We start from the raw sequence: 20,030 nt of genomic DNA on the forward strand, positions 1-20,030 counted from the left end.
ATGAGAAAACAAACTTTCACTTACCTTCCTATGCTCCCCTGGAGCTCCGCTGAAGCTGATCGGTCGGCCTGTCTTCTTTCTACTTCCCTTAGCCTGAGACGTCACACGGCACTTAAGCCTATCACAGCCCGAGGCGGGACATCGCTGCAATCGGTGATAGGCTGAAGTGCCGTGTGATGTTCCAAGCTAAAGAAAGTAGGAAGCAGACAGCCTGGGGGAACGTAGGAAGGTAAGTGAAAGTTTGTTTTCTCATTTTTTTGCAGCCCGAGCAGGATGGAACAAGAATAGTCTACACCGGACATTTCCTTTAAATAGGAGATGGCAGTTAGGGATGGAGGGGGAATAGATTCAGAGGAGTGCACAAACCCTTAACCTCTTCAGGACGCTGGCGTATGCATATGCCCGTGGGAATTCCGGTCCCCGCCGCTAGCCGGTTGGGGACCGGACCGGGATGCCTGCTGAAATCATTCAGAACTGATTCTGACCAATGGCAGCGTAGGACAGTGGGTTGCCATGGCAACCCCCTGTTCTGCCCACCCCTGGATGTCGGGCAGAACGGGGGGAGAAGATGGAGACCGGTACCTTACCTGAAGATGGCGTGGGGACCGAAGATCATCGTGGAGACTGCAGAGATCCCGGCTCAGGTAGGGAAACGACGGTGGGGGTGGGGGGAAATGGTGTGGCAACCACTAGGAAGGCATAACTGGGTCACAGTTTGGAGACCACTGTTACAGTGGTGCCCAAACGGTAGCCCTCCAGATGTTGCCAAACTACTACTCTCAGCATGCCTAGACTGCCCAAGCATGCTGGGAGTTGTAGTTCTGTAACATCTGTCCCTTCAGATTTTGCAATTTTCATGACATTTTTGAAAATTGCTGCTCTACTTTGAAGCCCTCTAATTTTTTCAAAAAGTAAAAATATGTCCATTTTATGATGCCAACATAAAGTGGACATATGGGGGGAGATTTATCAAAATCTGTCCAGAGGAAAAGTTGCTGAGTTGCCCATAGCAACCAATCAGATCTCTTCTTTCATTTTTGAAAAGGCCTGTGAAAAATGAAAGAAGCGATCTGATTGGTTGCTATGGGCAACTCAGCAACATTTTCTCTGTACAGGATTTGATAAATCTCCCCCATTGTATTTGTGAATAAAAATAAAATTTATTTGGAATATCCATTTTCCTTACAAGCAGAGAGCTTCAAAGTTAGAAAAATGCAAGAATTTCAAAAATTTCATGAAATTTGGGGATTTTTCACCAAAAAAGGATGCAAGTAAGGACGAAAATTTACCACAAAAATAAAGTAGAATATGTCACGAAAAAACAATCTCAGAATCAATATTCGGTAAAAGCGTTTGAGTTATTAATGCGTAAAGCGACGGTGGTCAGAATTGCAAAAAAGGGCTCAGTCCTTAAGGTGAAAAAGGGCTGTGTCCTTAAGGGGTTAAATAGGCCTTGTGCAGCCCCCTGCTAGATGCACCAGACACTGTTGTTGGATGAGACAATGCAGAGAGAACATTCTGAAGCCTGCAGCGAGGAGGGGGAGCTGTGCAAGCTGATGGGCCACACTAGGCAGCGACATGTGGTACACGCTGGCAGCTGCCAACCAGCCAGCTTACAAGATACATGCCTTAACCTGAAGTACAATTTGCAGCTCTCACAAAAGGATTAACATCTTGCGGTTACCAGAAAATCGGTCAGGGAGACTAACTTGTGGCTCCACAGGAGCTGAAGCAGGAACAGATGACACCAGAGTTCAGGCAGACTCCAGCTCCCGAATTATGGCTAACAAGCTCTGAACTAACTGCTCCTGATCTTGCAACCTCTAAGTCAAGGTCTGGACTAATGCTGACTGAGACGACTCATATTGCTGAAGTCTTTCAGCTAAATCATGGGCAAGCCGAGTCAAGCGCTGCATTTGCTCCACCAAAGCAGACATTGCTTCCATAATGTAGGAACAAGGCAAATGCAGTATATGGGCCTGCTAAAATGTCACGACTGGGCAGGGAAGGAGTGCACACTATTCTCGCCAACTCCCCTATCCCTGCCTACTTACTACCCGCCCTAGGCAACGGGTTTGTAACCAAGGTGACAGTCCCTCCCTAGACAAGTGAGGGTAGTCAACTGTCAAAATTATAAAATACAATAAAACAGACAAAGGTCAAGGTACAGTAGGGAGCAGACAGACCAACAGAAGCAAAACTTACAAACACAGAATAAGTCAAAGTCCACTATCCGCGTGAAAAACCAGGAGTTGTCAAAGTACAAAATCGCTAATACCAGAGAAGAGTCAGAGAGTGGAGCCAAAGGGTCAAAATGCCAGATATTACAGATACAGGAGAAAGCTAGCTAGGAGTACAAACTGAGCTCTTTAGCAGGCAAAGACCGGGAGTAGACTGCCAGCTTATATGGAGCCAGAGCAGGTGCTCCAATCAAGGTCAGCTGACCAGTCCAGACAGCCGGGTGTAACCCAGCAACAAAAAACAACAAAGAACCTGTCAGAACCTTTTAACCCTATAGGTTCTGACAATAGTTATTTGAAACCAGAGATTAAAAAGCTTAATAGATGACTTTTAGGCACAAATCATTTTCTTGTCAAACTGGATAAATGTAATTTTGATAATGTAACATACCTCTGCACACTTGACGTGCAGAGTTTATATACAAATATCCCCAAAAGTGAAGGCATGCAATGTGTTCAGGAATTACTAGCGAGAAACAATACTATTAATAATCGAAAACTAAATTTCCTAATGACCCTAAAAATTATTTTCATTTTGATGAGGATTTCTATCTCCAAGTAGGAGGCATTTCAAGGGGCTCGTCTGTAGCCCCAAGTCTGGCTAATGCCTTCATGGCAAATTTTGTTTTTGGAGTATGGGGCCTGGAGACGTCATCCACGTAGCGAAGCCATGTCTTCATGTTATGGGAAAAGGATTAAAATTCTTTGTTGGCTTTTGTAGAAAAATTTAATCGATGATACCATTTAAGTTTACTCTCACCTATAGTCCTGAGGTTATACACTTTTTGGATGTTGAAATACGTAAAACAGGTGCAGATATAGTTACAACTTTATACAGTAAAGGTACTGACAGAATTACTATGCTTCACTGTACCAGTTATCATTCAACTACAATATTTAAAGGGGTACTCCACTGCCCCAGGGTCCGGAACATTTAGTTCCAAATGCTGGGTACGGGCTGCGGGGGTCGTGACGTCACACCACGCCCCCTCAATGCAAGTCTATGGGAGGGGGCGTGACGGACGTTGACTTGCATTGAAGGGGTATGACGTCATGAGGGGGCGTGGCTGTGTCGTCACGACCCCGCACCCAGCGTTCTGAACTAAACGTTCCGGATGCTGGGGCAGTGGAGTACCTTTTTAAAGGGCTATCAAAAAGTCAGTTGGGGAGAGCAAGGAGAATTTCAAGTACAAACGAGGAATATGCCAGGAATAAAAAGAAAATGGTAGAGAAATTTATAGCTAAAGGTTATAATAAATATGAAATAGAAAAAAATAGCAGAAGGGATTGGACAAACTGACTCTAAATATGGAAAATTATTTAACCCCCCCCCCCCCCCATTTTTTGCATTTAAAAATGGTAAAACTATTGAAGAAAGACTAATCTATTCACCCCCCTCCTTTCCTGATCCCCCCCCCCCGTGCCACTTTATTTCCCCTGTGCCAAATCATCTCCCCCTCCCCGTGCCATTTCATTCCCCCTTTATCCCCCTGTGCCACTTCATAAAGAGGGGGTGATGAATTTACACAGAGGGTAATAAAGGGGGAATGAAATGGCACAGGGGGAGGGGGATCAAGGGGAAATGATGTGGCACAAGGCACGGGAGAATAAGATGGCACAGAGTAAAAAGGGGGGATGAAATGATACAGGTGAGGGATAAGGGGAGATTAATTGACAATAAGAGATTCCACTGTAATACTGCTTTTTAGCGTGTTTTATAGGTGCGTACAGGACAGTATTACGTCATTTAGAAATATTTTTGAGCCAATAAGGGACATCTCTCAATAGTGGACACTTTTTTATTCCCCGTGAGTGTCCCCTATTGGGACATTCTACTGTAGATACATCTTGAGTATGCAGGTCCACAGCACCCCTGAGGAAGTCACACTTCTTAGTGCCGGAATGCCCGGGGACTTTGAGTCAGACAGGGTAAGCTCAATCCTGGGAGCGGGTGGCTCACCAATCTACTTTTTTCCAGGTTTCTTTGCTTGGTGCAGGTTTAAAGGGGTACTCCGCTGCTCAGCGTTTGGAACAAACTGTTCCGAACGCTGGAGCAGGCGCCGGGTGCTCGTGACGTCATAGCCCCCTCAATGCAAGTCTATGGGATGGGGCGTGACCGCTGTCACGCCCCCTCCCATAGACTTGCATTGAGGGGGAGGGCGTGACATCATGAGGGGGCGGGGCTATTACATCACGAGCTTCCGGCTCCAGCGTTCGGAACAGTTTGTTCCAAACGCTGAGCAGTGGAATGCCCCTTTAATCACGAATGAGCTGGGGCCACTTGGCTAATATATTATTGTAGAGTTATATAATCACTGTTAGAACAGTACACGGCCATTATAACTGTGTGTACAACTGTGCCGTTGTTTTGTGTGATACCTGGTTGCGTTATTGCTTGTACTTTTTTCTTGTATTTTTTATTTATTTAAATTGTCTGTGTGCCTATGTATTTTTGTAAAAAAAAAAATTTAAATAATTTTAATCCATAAAGATTGTTACATTTTTCTGCTATTTTTGGTGTACACCTTTCAGTATGTTTTTCCTTTATCTTATGTGATTTGTATCACTGTATATAAACAATGGTAGCACCCAGTGGTTATTCATAGGACTGAAATCACTAGTCAAGTGTAAAACCATCATACCATGACTGAATAACACCGCCATACCAGAACTGGACAATTTAACCATACCGTGACTGAATAACACCACCATACAAGAACTGGACAATACAACCATACTGTGACTGAATAACACCGCTATAACAGAACTGAACAATACAACCACACTGTGACTGAATAACACTGCCATATTGGGACTGAACAATACAACCATACTGTGACTGAATAACACCACAATAACAGAACTGGACAATACAACCATACCGTGACTGAATAACACCGCTATAACAGAACTGAACAATACAACCACACTGTGACTGAATAACACCACAATAACAGAACTGGACAATACAACCATACTGTGACTGAATAACACCACAATAACAGAACTGGACAATACAACCATACCGTGACTGAATAACACCGCCATACCAGAACTGGACAATACAACCATACTGTGACTGAATAACACCGCTATAACAGAACTAGACAACAGAACCATACTGTGACTGAATAACACCGCTATAACAGAACTGAACAATACAACCACACTGTGACTGAATAACACTGCCATATTGGGACTGAACAATACAACCATACTGTGACTGAATAACACCACAATAACAGAACTGGACAATACAACCATACAGTGACTGAATAACACCGCCATACCTTACATGACTATGCTGCTCAAGGTGCTAACATATAATATAGTGGCAAGGCCCCTCTGTGGGCCCCCCTGGCTAAGGCCACCGTTTGCAATTGCGACCCGTAGCTGCATCACTGATTCTACTATGATCCGTAGACATTTTAAACATTATGCTAGGTCCAATGATACCAAACATAATGCAAACTGGCTGTCATGTATAGGCAGGGAAACAGCGCACTCTAGCTCTTATTCAGAACCACTGTCCCTGCCTATTGCGTAATCGCCCTAAACAGCGATTCCACAACTAGAAGACAGTCCCTACTCTGGGGTAAGTGGAGGGACGTATCAGGTCAAAACACAAACTACACAAAATACAGTAAATGTCAGGGAGAAAGTCAGGAAACAATGGGTTAATAAGCACAGTGTAATGTCCGTTTATTTGTTTTTGTATTTTTCTGTTTAGGTGTGTATTCACACACTAGTTTGTTCAGAGCAGTTTGCTATTCCACCTGGATTGGGAATAGTTAATGCTCTGAGCGAATGAGAACTTGGGTGGAGTTATTTAGACAGAATGCAGTTTTCCTGCATTCTGGTGCCGGTTATTGAGTGCATACTACTACGTCTGTTTGTGCTGTATTCTGATTATGTCTGCTTGAGCATTTTCCTTGTATTTATCTTGTCATTTTTATCTGGGTTTTTAGCCATGGTTATATAGCATGCTCCTTGTATTTTAGTCTGTGTTACATTAGTCAGTTTTAGGATTATGTCTGTTCAGCTTTGTTGGTGTTCACACTATGTCTGAGTCTTGCTTGTTACCTGTGCCCTGTATGTTATATTCTTGTTCGGTATTCTGGAGTCTATTCAGACTCATCCGGTTCTAGTCTAATGTTTCAAGTATTATACTTCCGTCTCCCACTGGGTCAGCAACAGACACTAAGACAGACAACAGACACTCACACACTCCCGGAGCCATTATCAATATTTTTCGAGCACAAAACAATAAAAACCTAACAAGAAGGCACCTATGGGAGCCTGTGGCTAAGTCGTTAATAACACCCAATAGACAGACAACCGGGGAAAACACATAGGGGAAGTCTAAGTGAACAGCCATTAATTGCATCACCTCTCTCCAGAAGGGTTCCACACAGGGGCAACTCCACATTGCGTGTAAAAGGGAACCCACATCTGCATTACATTGGAAACAAGCATCCGAGGAGAGGACTCCAATACGAAGCAATTTAACCGGAGTGTAGTATAAACGGAGAATTAGCCTCATCTGAATAAACAAATCCCTCGTACTAGCCACCGTAGGGTAAAATGTCTTGGTAACTTCTCGCCAATGATCCTCAGTCAATCCGGGATATCTGCCACCCACCTCACAAATACCAACCCAAACGGATCAGGACCTACTGACTGCAGCAAAGCATTAGCTTGGGTCAGGGGTTTAGCGAGGTCGGTGGCACCCAGAAACAAATCCACATCAGAAAACGCCGAAGTCACATCAAGAGAGCCAAATTGCGCCTCCACCGCATGTCTCAACTGGAAGTACCGAAATTGGGCACCTCGAGGGAGATGGAAGCAGTCACACATCTCCTGGAAGGAGGGAAAGGAGGAGAACATCCCAAACAAATGCATGGCTAACTTAACTCCATGATCGCTCCAGAAACCGGCAGCCTCCAACCCCCGCAGGTGCTCATAATGAGGATTCCCCAACAGAGGTGCTCTAGGAGACATTACCGGTAGCGGGAAGCGTCTAGAAACCACCGACCACACCTCAGCCACTGTCTTAATAGGGGACAACAATTTGGAAGAAGAAGTGTATCTATACAGGACATTTGTCAATGTTTCATACAAACCCATAAGGGCTCCCGCCAAAGCAGTGGCCACATTCGCCAGATCCAGGTCGATCCACCAGGCAGCATACACCAATTGAGATGCTAGGAAGTAATCAAGCATATTAGGGGCAGCCAAGCCACCCGCCACCCAGCTGTTTGGACGCCTGGAGCAGCGCCTGACCCACTTTTGGAGGTTTGTCTTGCCAATAGAAGGACCGCAACACACCACTCAGCCTCTTGAAAACTTTTTAGGGGGGAATTACCGGAGAAAGATGAAAGAAATAAAGAAATTTGGGTAAGTAAATCATCTTAAAAATATTAATCTTACCAGCCAGAGAGTTAAGTTCAACCGTACATACTCCGTCATACAAGGATAAATCTCCACTCACAAGTTTCTGAACTGAGGGACAATTTGCAGCCCGTGGGGAAGAGGCGGCACAGGGTCCGCGGTCCTAGAGAGGGCCATCAAGGAAGACTTACCCCAGTTAACCCTGAGACCTGAGAAAGATCCAAATTCAGCCAAAAGGGAGAACAAGGCCCCTAGGGAACCCTGAGCATCTGCCAAATAACCCAACGTATCATCTGCATACATAGATACCTTTTCCTCCAAGGAACCCCTACAGATTCCATGAATAATAGAGGATGCTCGGATGGCCGCAGCCAGGGGCTTTACCGCTAGGGCAAACAGAAAAGGAGAAAGAGGACAACCCTGCCACGTTCCCCTACCCAATCGAAATGCCTCAGAAACCTCCAGATTAGTTCTAACCCGCGCCCTAGGACTATCATACAGCAGCCTCACCCATGCCCGGAACCGAGGGCCAAATCTAAGGACTCCCAGAACTCCCCTCAGATATAAACATTCCACTGAATCAAAGGCCTTGTAAACGTCTAGGCTAACCACGTAACCCCCAGAGGCCCCCCTCTGTAAAATAGGGGTCAGCCTCTCCTTATTCATCCTGTACCAGTCCCCAATCATGCAATCATGCAGTCTTTCCTGGCTGCAGGGAAGCGATAGCCACCGAAACCTCTTCATCCGAAAAGGGAGCATCCAAAGCGTCCGCCTGAGCTCTAGTCAAGGGCGTAAGGGGCAAATGCTTTAGAAAAGACACTAAGCCGTCAGGAACACCTGGAACCTGGGAGGTATAGAGATCCCGATAAAAGTCCCAAAACATAACATTAAAGGGGTACTCCGCCCCTAGACATCTTATCCCCTATCCAAAGGATAGGGGATAAGATGTCAGATCGCCGCGGTCCCGCTGCTGGGGAGCCCTGGGATCCCCGCTGCGGCACCGCGCTCTCATTACAGCACAGAGCGAGTTCGCTCTGTGCATAATGACGGGCGTTACGGGGGACGGAGCAGCGTGATGTCATGGCTCCGCCCCTCGTGACATCACGGCCCAGCCCATTAATGCAAGTCTATGGGAGGGGGCGTGATGACCGCCACGCCCCCTCCCATAGACTTGTGTTGAAAGGGGCGGACCGTGATGTCACGAGGGGCGGAGCCATGACGGAGCCGTGACGTAACGATGCTCCGGCCCCTATACTGCCCGTCATTACGTGCAGAGCAAACTCGCTCTGTGCTGTAATGAGAGCGCGGTGCCACAGCATGAAACCCAGGACTCCCCAGCAGCGGGACCCCGGCGATCTGACATCTTATCCCCTATCCTTTGGATAGAGGATAAGATGTCTAGGGGCGGAGTACCCCTTTAATGGAGGCCGGGTCGGTTACCAATACCCCAGTAGCCTCTCTAATACACGGAATAGCAGCCACCGGCCTACTCTCCCTAGCCAGATACACCAACAACCTCCCATTCTTGTCCCCGAATTCAAATATGGCAGCTTCCCTGTGTACTAATGTCTTCTGAACCTTCTCCTTTTGAAGGATCACGAGAGCTCTCTGGGCCTTCAACCATTCCCGTTCAACAGTGGGGGGCGGGTCCCTCATTACCTCCGCCTCCAAAACCCCTATCTCAATATGCAATGCTCTCTCTCTAAGTGCATACGCTCGTCTCTGGTCTGTCACCCACCCCACAAAAGCCCCCCGAACATGAGTTTATAGGCATCCCATTGCACCAATATGTCAGGTTGGGACCTATTGTGTTCCCAGAAACAATTATGGGCTTCTAACAAGGAGGCCGTCACTACCTCCTCTTGCAACCAGCGGGTGCATCCGCCATACCTTAGAGGAGGGATAAGGACCCAGACCTAGGAAAATTAAGAACGCTGAGTGGTCAGAGATCCCCCTAGTGGTGTACAGAGCGTCACTCACCAGAGGCAGAAAATCAGAGGAGGCAAAGGCTAAATCTATCCTGGAGAATGACTTATGCGCTGCTGAATAATAGGAGAACGGGTCAGATGGATGCTTCCAGCGCCAAACCTCAGTAAGGGACAACTCTGAACTCCAGTTATTGAGACCAGAGGAGCCAGAATCTGCAGCACCAGTGCGATCGGCACTTACATACAGTCCCGTATTGAAGTCACCTATAAGGAGAACAGGTAGAGAGGAAAACGTTAGCAGTTTAGACGTAATACATTCTAAGACCTCTACCCGGAAAGGAGGGGGGACATATACAGACACCAAAAGAAAACTAAAGGCATGTAGAGAGGACTGAATAATCACAAACCTCCCAAAATTATCACAAGCTACTTGATCAATGACTAAGGGCAGGGATTTAGTAACCAATATAGAGACTCCCCTTGCAGAGGAGGAATAAGTAGAGTGATAACCACTCGCTATCCAAGCCTTCTTCAAGGCGAGAATCTTCTGACCAGTTAAATGGGTTTCCTGCATAAAAATAAGATGAGGGGACTGCTTTTTGATAAAATCCAAGCACAACGCCCATTTAAATTTGGAATTAAGGCCCCTCACATTCCAAATCAGAATTCTAAGAGACCCCATCTTGGACAAATAAGGAACCCAGTCGGCAGAAGAAGTACCTCACAGAAATATACCCTCTCTCCATACCATAGATGCAGCATATACAAACCATCTTAGCTGGGCCACGGCACCACCACACGGGAGATTCCGGGAGCACACCACAAGCATACTACAAATAAGTCACAGGACTAGACAAACAAACAAATAAAACGAACAAAAAAACTAAAAGAAGAACAATGCTGAACAAATGCATCCCCAACAATCCCTGTCTAACACTAAACTTGTGTAGATCTAGACCCTGAAACACTAAACTTACAGAGGTGGCAAGAGTACTAGGGACCCAAATGGTCACCCCCACCCCCCCCAACCCAACCCCACCAACTAAGTAACTCAAGCCAACTCGCTCCCTCACCGGAACCCCACAAGTTGAAGAGAGATCTGAAGTCCAGTGCAGAAGTCCAGATTCAGGACCCGGGGGGTCAATTAACTAACTGAGAAGCATGGGAGAGACCATCAGCAGCAGGCTGTCCGAAGTTCAGTCTGGAGGAGCCTCAGCAGGAGCTGCATCCATCCACTGCAGATCCTCCGCTGGAGAAGTGAAGAATCTAGTTGTAGTCCCGGCAACCACCCTAAGGCAAGCTGGATACAACATGGCATAGCGGTATCCTTTGGTACAGAGTCTGAGGTGAACTTCTGTGAACTTGGTGCGCTGTTTGCGTAGCTCTGAGTAGGCCACCCAACTGCCGTTAAAGCGCACTTCACCTTTAATACGCACAGCTTTCAGGATAGCCTCTATAGTTGGAGTTTCGTAAAGAAAGGACTAGAAGGAGCCCCAGGGGGGGTCTGGCCGGAACCCGATGTGCCCTCTCCACCGTAAAGTAAGGCGAAAAGGTGTCAGGTGGTAGAATTTCCTTCAAACATGTCTCAAGGAAGGCCACAGAATCCAAACCTTCCACTCTTTCAGGGAGGCCCACCAGAAGGAGATTATTGCGCCTGAGCCTATTTTCTAGCTCGTCAGCTCTATCCACACCGTCTTAATTTGTCGTTGCATAGAGGACAATTGTGCAGGAATAGGTTGAATAGTATCCTCAATAGTGGAGACCTGGCGTTCCACCTCTCCTGTACGTTCACAGAGTTTTTTAGTCTCATGATAAACGATAACAAAATCTTGTCTGAGTTCATCAACTTTAGAAACTATTATAGTTTGGCAAGAGGTCATTGCCGTCAGCAACCGGTCAAACCTTTGATCCACAGATTCTGCTGGACAGGAGGAATGAGGAAGGGAGCCACATCGCTCAGAACCAAGAGATCCAGAGAAAATTGGGGGGGGGGGGGGGGGGGGAGGGAACTGGAGAAGATCCATCCATAGCATCCACAGGCCTGGCAAATTGGCTGAGAGCCTTAGCTGCCTGAGCAGAGAATGTAGAGACCAGCGGGGCAGGTACACAGGAGTCCCGTCTGGCTTGAGCATCGACAGGTGGAGGTCCCTCATCAGATGAAGCGTAGGAGTAGATTCACAGGGATACTCCACACATGCAACTCCAGGAGGTGAGGCACCACAATTCCCAGCAGTATGTATAAGCAGGCAGAGTAGGAACCCACCTCAGTTACAGGGTAGACTTTCAGCACCACAAGTCCCAGCAGCTCTCCCTGGGTACACACAGTAGGTGGAGCAGGCAGATGTGCCCAGATAGCAGTACAGGGCACCACAAGTCCCAGGAGCTCCTCTCAGCAGCATTGGATGTGAGCCAGAGGGCACAGGGAAGACAGTCTATGGCCAGCTAGTTATCCAGAGCCCCTCAGGCGCCAGGACTCCCCACGCAGCACCCACAGGCAGCCTGTCGTTCAATCAGGACAGCGGGAGTCTCTGTAGCAACCCGAGGCCACTCCCACGAAGCAGGGGGATTAATGGCCACCGCTCCACGGGGATCACTGGTGTAGAGCAGGTTCCGGGCCCCGACCGGCCCGCTCCCGGACCTTACTGCTCCTCCACACACCCGCCTCTCCGCAGGGACCTCCGGCTCCTCCGCAAGGACCTCCGGCTCCTCCGCAACAGTCATCCTGCCTCCACAGCCTCTCTGCTCCTCCGTCTGCTCCTCCGCCTGCGCCGCACCTGGACCACACTGGACTCAGCCCTGGAGAGCTGGGCTAGTGGGAGCACAGCAGAGTGTGTCCGCTCAGCTCTCCATCCAGGCCACGCCCCCGGTTGATCTGATCTTTGTACTTGTACCTGCTTGTGATAGTTCTTAGTAACTTACCTGTTCAGTTTAGTATTTTGGCTCTCAGTTCTTCTGTTTATCCCCTTCATCTCTGGGATTCTGCTGTATACTCTTATCATGCCTAGTCTTGTTCATTTTATCATGTCTGCCATTTATCTAATATCCGGTTTATGAATTGTTTGTTAATTCACTACATTCTGCTCTGTTTGTGAGTTTATATTCTGCCCTGTTAGTATTTGAATTCTGTCTGGTATACCTAGTTGTCTAGTTGTTTTCCGTTTCTGGCCTGCGACTGACTATGTACATTATGTAATATAAAAAAAAAAATTATGGCACAGTATACTATATATTATTATAGTTAGGGATCTATGATACCTATATATAGTTGTTACATATGGCCCTACTATACACTCCTTATACTAAGAACAAATACAAAGGAATGGGATGGAGTAATAAATTGATAAAAATATGACATATTAAAAACAAGAAAAGACATCATAAAAAGGGAGAAACCAACTTGTGGTGGAAAAGAGGGCGTCACTCCAGAAGGTCCACAATGTAAACTATAGTATTGAATACATTTCATAAGTTGCACTACTGCTCATTCTATTGCACGATCCTGGGGACGAAGAACAACCCGAAACGTACGTTGGGGTGGCGTCTCTCCAGCGGTCCCTCTTGTACTTGCACTTTGATTCTATTTATTGGTATGTATACTGTCTCTAGGCACTTTATAGTTGTTGAGGTATATCCTCTATGGGATCGTGCAATAGAATGAGCAGTAGTGCAACTTATGAAATGTATTCAATACTACAATACTACATTGTGGGCCTTCTGGAGTGACGCCCTCTTTTCCACCACAAATTGGTTTCTCCCTTTCTATGATGTCTTTTCTTGTTTTTAATATGTAATGAATTATCAATAAAGTCATATTTTTATCAATTTATTACTCCATCCCATTCCTTTGTATTTATTATGTAATATATATAGAAAATAGGAGAGGCTCCTATCTGCTAGTTACCTTGATCCAAGCAACTCAAATGGCACCTATACCCACGGTGTCGGAAAGTAAAGCGATTAAAAGGAAAATTGAGGCTCAGGATCTTGAATACTGGATAGACATGTATTAATTAATTGTTTCAAATATGTTGTGTGCTCCGTGACGCGCAGGGCCCTTGTGGGTCAGCGGGGACACAAAATACAATTTTATAAAATTACATAGCATAGAATACATTATAATATAAAAATATGTAATAAAATACAATCAATATAAAAGCCACACGTCTGTGGATATTCCAGCCTGTAAGAATAAAATAGTGGTGCACGTGTCTTTTGAATAGAAACGAATATGTAAAGTGCAAAATTGTACTGTTCAATGCGCTGTTTGTAGAATGAGTGGTATCCGTTGGCAACAATGTAACAATTATTGCATGGTAACAATGTAGCAATGTCTGGTATTCTAGCAGTGTATATGTGCAAATAGTAGCAATGTTAAGTATACTCGCAGTACTGAAGAGCTGAAGGATAGATCGCCGCTTAGAGACTCGGCCGTCTCATATGGATAGCGGTGATAGCGGGCTTCAATGATGGGGACTGCAGCGCTTCAATGAGCCGTGAATTTCTCCAAATCGCGTAGAATGCGCAGAGAGAATGTTCAAATTCACGGTCCTATTATGTGTGGCATATGCTGATAAGAGACTCAGTCGTCTCAGTTACAGCAATAATGAAAGATCCAGTTTATTTGAGGCTGCACATGTAATCCCCGATGCGGTCAGTGGGTATGTGGCGTCCTCATGGCCGTGGCAATGCGCATAAGAACCTGGGGCTTAGCGGATGCCAATAAGCGCAATAGCTGTATTCCTGTTACGCCGAGCGCTCCGGGTCCCTGCTCCTCCCCGGAGCGCTCGCGGCGTTCACCTCCATGCAGCGCCCCGGTCAGACCCGCTGACCGGGAGCGCTGCATTAGTCTCACCGGCGGGGATGCGACCCATGTAGCGGGATGCGCCCGCTCGCGGCTCGCATCCCAATCCCCTCCTCCATTGGCTCAGTCCCGGCACGCGCGGCCCCGCTCCCTAGGGCGCGCGCCGGCTCTCTGAGATTTAAGGGGCCAGTGCACCATTGATTGGCGCCTGGCCCAATCAGTACTCACACCTGTGCCCTCATTATAAAAACCCTCTTCCCCTTCCTAGCATTGCCGGATCTTGTTGCCACAGTGCCAGTGAAAGCGTTTCCTGTGTATGTTCCAAGCCAGTGTTCCAGACCCTCTGCCGTTGCCCCTGACTACGATCCTTGCTGCCTGCCCTGACCTTCTACTACGTCCGACCTTGCTCTTGCCTAATCCCTTGTACCGTGCCTGTCTCAGCCGTCAGTTGGGGTTGAGTCGCTATCGTGTGGAACGACCTGGGGGTTACCTGCCGCTGCAAGTCCATCCCGCTTTGCGGCAGGCTCTGGTGAAAACCAGTAACCCCTTAGACTCCGTTCCCCTGGTACGGCCCCCGTCATCACCCCACTGACACAGAGGATCCACCACCAGTATCCTCACAGTATACCCATCCGGATCCTGACAATTCCAATATAGAAGCTCGATATATGTGGCATTAGTAGCGGAGCTGGATGCATTTCAAGCCCTCCATAGGACTTTTCTTCAGCAGCTTTAAGAACTGTATGTATATTATGTGTTTTTACGCCACTGCACTTTAGCACAGGAAGGGACCGGTGCCCAGTTGTCGATCCATCGTTTAGGATGGATGGGCAAGTAGGCAGGGAGAGCGGTTTTAGGGTCAGTTTAGGGCTCACTCTCTCTGTCCCCTGGTCGTTCCTTAACACACAGAAGACTAAACTCAGAAGGTGACAAACAAACGCTATATGTAAAAAATAAAATGCTAATTATAACGTAGGTAATGGGGGGAAGTGTGTTTTTATTGCTGGTCTCCATTTTTTTTAAATTTTACAAAATATATAAAAAAAAAAAATGATATATATATATATATATATATTAAATCTTTACTCATTTACCAGAATGGAGCGACACTACAATATTAAATCAGTGCCATGAATTATAATTCAGAAAACAATTTGGTTCATCATCTTCTTACATTCCTCCCAATTGATTTTTTTCTACTTTTTGTGACTTCACTATAACAGTTATAACTTATTTTTTTACTGTATTATTTGACAATACAAAGAAGTTGAAAAAAAAGGCTACTTCCCTCTGTTAGTTCTTTGGTATTGATTAACATGTGATTCGGGGTTAAAACATTTTCCCACATTCTGGTCATGAAAATGGCTTCTTTTGTGTGTGAATTCTCTGATGTTCAACAAGATGTGATTTCTGAGTAAAACATTTCCCACATTTTAAACAGGAAAATGGCTTCTCCCCTATGTGAATTCTCACATGTCTATTAAGCTTTGATTTAAAAGAAAAACATTTCCTACATTATTGGCATGAAAATGTCTTTTCTCCTGTGTGAATTCTCACATGTCTATCAAGCTGTGATTGTAAAGTAAAACATTCCCCACATTCTTGGCATGGAAATGGCTTCTTCTCTATGTGAAGTTTTTGATGTTTAAAAAGAATTGATTTAGTAGTAAAACATTTCCCACATTCTGAGCATGAAAATGGCTTCTCCCCTGTGTGAGTTTTTTTATGTTTAAAGAGACTTGATCTCTGAGTAAAACATTTTCCACATTCTTGGCACGAAAACTGCTTGTCCACTATGTGTGTTCTTTGATGTTCAACAAGAATTGATTTCGTAGTAAAACATTTCCCACATTCTGAACACGAAAATGGCTTTTTGCCTGTGTGAATTATTTCATGGCAAATAAGATTTGATTTCTGGCTAAAACATTTCCCACATTCAGAGCATGAAAATGGCTTCTTACCTGTATGAGTTTTTTTATGCTTAGCAAGACTTGATTTTTGATTAAAATTTTTCCCACATTCTAAGCATGAAAATGGCTTCTCCCCGGTGTGAATCCTTTGATGGTCAACAAGATTTTTTCTTTGAGAAAAACATTTTCCACATTCTTGACATGAAAATGGCTTTTCTCCTGTGTGAGTTTTTAGATGTTCAACCAGGTTTGATTTCACAGTAAAACATTTCCCACATTCTTGGCAGGAAAATGGCTTCTCCCCTGTGTGAGTTCTTTGATGGTCAATAAGGTTTGATTTTAAAGAGAAACATTTTCCGCATTCTTGGCATGAAAATGGCTTCTCTCCTGTGTGAGTTCTCAGATGTGCAACAAGCCTTGATTTCAGACTAAAACATTTTCCACATTCTGAACATGAAAAGGACTTCTCCCCTGTGTGAATGTTTTGATGGCGAATAAGATTTACTTTTTGCCTAAAACATTTTCCACATTCAGAGCATGAAAATGGCTTTTCTCCTGTGTGCGTTTTTTGATGTTCAACAAGGTTTAATTTTATAGTAAAACATTTCCCACATTCTGAACATGAAAAGGATTTCTCCCCTGTGTGAATTTTTTGATGGCGAATAAGATTTACTTTCTGCCTAAACCATTTCCCACATTCTTGGCATGAATATGGCTTCACCCCTGTGTGGATTCTGATATGTGCAACAAGCCTTGATTTCATAGTAAAACATTTTCCACATTGTGAGCATGAAAATGGCTTCTCCCCTGTGTGAATCCTCTGATGGTAAACAAGATATGATTTCACAGTAAAACATTTTCCACATTCCTGACATAAATATGGCTTCTCCCCTGTGTGCGTTTTCACATGTCTATCAAGCTTTGATTTGAAAGTGAAACATTTTCCACATTCTGGGCATGAAAACGGCTTCTCCCCTGTGTGGGTTCTTTGATGTTCAACAAAATTTGATTTCTGAGTAAAACATTTCCCACATAGTGAACATGAAAATGGTTTCTCTCCTGTGTGAGTTTTTTGATGTTCAACAAGATTTGATTTCTGAGTAAAACATTTTCCACATTCTGAACATGAAAATGGCTTCTCTCCTGTGTGAGTTTTTTGATGTTTAACAAGATCTGATTTCCAAGTAAAACATTTTCCACATTCCGAGCATGGCAATGGCTTCTCTCCTGTGTGAGTTTTCTGATGTTCAACAAGGTTTGATTTCTGAGAAAAACATCTTCCGCATTCTAAACAAGAAAACGGCTTCTCCCCTGTGTGAATTCTCATGTGTCTATTAAGCTTTGATTTGAAAGTAAAACATTTCCCACATTCTTGGCATGGAAATGGATTCTCCCCTGTGTGGGTTCTTTGATGTTCAACAAAATTTGATTTCTGAGCAAAACATTTCCCACATAGTGAACATGAAATTTGTTTCTCTCCTGTGTGAGTTTTTGGATGTTCAACAAGATCTGATTCCCAAGTAGAAGGTTTTCCACATTCCGAGCATGGCAAAGGTTTCTCTCCTATGTGGGTTTTCTGATGTTCAACAAGGCTTGATTTCTGAGAAAAACATCTTCCACATTCTAAACAAGAAAAGGGCTTCTCCCCTGTGTGAATTCTCATGTGCCTATTAAACTTTGATTTGAAAGTAAAACATTTTCCACATTCTGAACATGAAAATGGCTTCTCTCCTGTGCGAGTTTTTTGATGTTTAACAAGATCTGATTTCCAAGTAAAATGTTTTCCATATTCCGAGCATGGCAATGGCTTCTCTCCTGTGTGAGTTTTCTGATGTTCAACAAGGTTTGATTTCTGAGAAAAACATCTTCCACATTCTAAACAAGAAAACGGCTTCTCTCCTGTGTGAATTCTCATGTGCCTATTAAGCTTTGATTTGAAAGTAAAACATTTCCCACATTCTTGGCATGGAAATGGATTCTTCCCTGTGTGAATTCTTTGATGTACAACAAGATTTGATTTCTGAGTAAAACATTTTCCACATTCTGAACATGAAAATGGCTTCTCTCCTGTGTGAGTTTTTTGATGTTTAACAAGATCTGATTTCCAAGTCAAACGTTTTCCATATTCCGAGCATGGCAATGGCTTCTCTCCTGTGTGAGTTTTTTGATGTTCAACAAGGTTTGATTTCTGAGAAAAACATCTTCCACATTCTAAACATGAAAAAGGCTTCTCCCCTGTGTGAATTCTCATGTGTCTATTAAGCTTTGATTTGAAAGTAAAACATTTCCCACATTCTTGGCATGGAAATGGATTCTCTTCTTTATGTGCCTTTTTGTGTTTAACACCTATGAAATTTTCATTTTTCTTAACAGTCTGTGATGGATCAGTAGACAGGACGAGTATAAAAGGATGAGATGAGAGATCTTGGCTGTGAAGGGCTGAGGGTGTATCTGGGATAATGGAATGTTCTTCATATGTATCTTGTGTGATATCATCATCTGCTTTATAATATAAAGATATAAGATTCTCCTCTGATCTCCGGGTACAGTCATCTGCCAAGGATAAGACAGTTTGTTATTTTTCAGTAGTAGAACCTTAAACATTTTGCACACATGTACAGCTAGTCACATGTATAGTTGTCATAGACCATTCTCACCATCCTACCATCTGATCTAATCATTTTCTCCCACCCAGGTATGTCTAAAAACAGTAACGGCACTACAAAGTCAAGCACATTTCAAACACTGCAAGAAATCCACTCTTTTCTGTCTCTTTTTAGTATGTAAGTCTTCTAAGAATCTATCATTTTGCTACTGTGCATGGAGTCACCTTGTTTCCATTCTCCTTACCTCTATCCTTGTAGCTTATACTGTGCGCTTCACTCCCCGGCTCACTGACTTTTCAGTCTCCTGCAATAAGACTGAGATTGGGAGTGAAGCGCAGAGCTGCATGCTTCTCCTAGCTCGTTCTAATGATCGGTATATGTCTGAACACCCAGACCACGAACGAACAAAACTTCTGATATGTCTCTGCGGCATGTCAAACTTGACAGGGTCACTTCAATTTCGTAATGACCAGATCGATTTTTCATATTTTCGTTGAAGGGGGTATTCTGGCCATAGACATTTTATCTCCTATACAAATGGATAGGGGATAAGATGTCTAATCGTGGGGGGCCCGCCGCTGGGACGCCCGCGTTCTCGTGCCGGGCTGTTGCTCCAGTCTCAAAAACCCTCTGTGTTTCCTGGACTGGAGATGTGAGGTCATACCACACCTCTTCCATTCATGTCTATGGGAGGGGGCTTGTTTTTTGCAGGACCAATTGTAAGTAAGGACACAAAAAGGATTATGAGGCAGCACTCACCGATTCCGTTGCAGAGTGTTTTAATTTCTTTAGTGCAGTGTCACATAAAAACAGTGGGGCGACAGCCTGGTTACAGCCGTTTTATACACACACGTGTACTTTCTCTGATGTCATTTTGGAGAAGATGGGACTTTTAGATTGTTTATTATTCATTTTTTTTTTTCTCATACATTCTGGCAGCAGAATCACTATGGCAGGTTATTACGGTTTTAATAACAACAGCATCCTCATCCACGTGGCCCTGTAGCACTGCAGGTACAGGGCTCTTAAATTGGCTTTCAGTAGGAAGTCCACCTATACAAATAAGAGTGTCGTCAAGCTGTTGGGTTTTTAACCTAGTTTTTTTCCTCACCAGTATGTCAATTTTAAAATATAACAAAATAAAAGTGAAGTTT

The 20,030-nt window shown here is 44.6% G+C and overlaps 1 protein-coding gene and 1 long non-coding RNA gene across 4 annotated transcripts in view; one reads left to right on the forward strand and one right to left on the reverse strand.

Moving 5' to 3' along the window:
- The first annotated feature begins 622 nt into the window (after positions 1-622).
- Positions 623-20,030, forward strand: part of LOC130296395 (uncharacterized) — a 49,378-nt gene continuing 29,970 nt past the window's right edge. The window contains exon 1 of the long non-coding RNA XR_008849206.1: positions 623-644. This is a non-coding gene — a long non-coding RNA (uncharacterized LOC130296395). The remainder of the gene's footprint in view (positions 645-20,030) is intronic.
- LOC130296239 (zinc finger protein 585A-like) overlaps positions 15,450-20,030 on the reverse strand; it is a 32,748-nt gene continuing 28,167 nt past the window's right edge. For all 3 annotated transcript variants that reach the window (XM_056547595.1, XM_056547584.1, XM_056547574.1), the window contains one exon: positions 15,450-18,823. In XM_056547595.1, the coding sequence (XP_056403570.1) occupies positions 15,876-18,823 (2,948 nt within the window). In that variant the 3' untranslated portion in view covers positions 15,450-15,875. The remainder of the gene's footprint in view (positions 18,824-20,030) is intronic.

The sequence above is a fragment of the Hyla sarda genome, chromosome 1 (assembly GCF_029499605.1).
Source record: "Hyla sarda isolate aHylSar1 chromosome 1, aHylSar1.hap1, whole genome shotgun sequence".
Lineage (NCBI taxonomy): Eukaryota > Metazoa > Chordata > Amphibia > Anura > Hylidae > Hyla > Hyla sarda.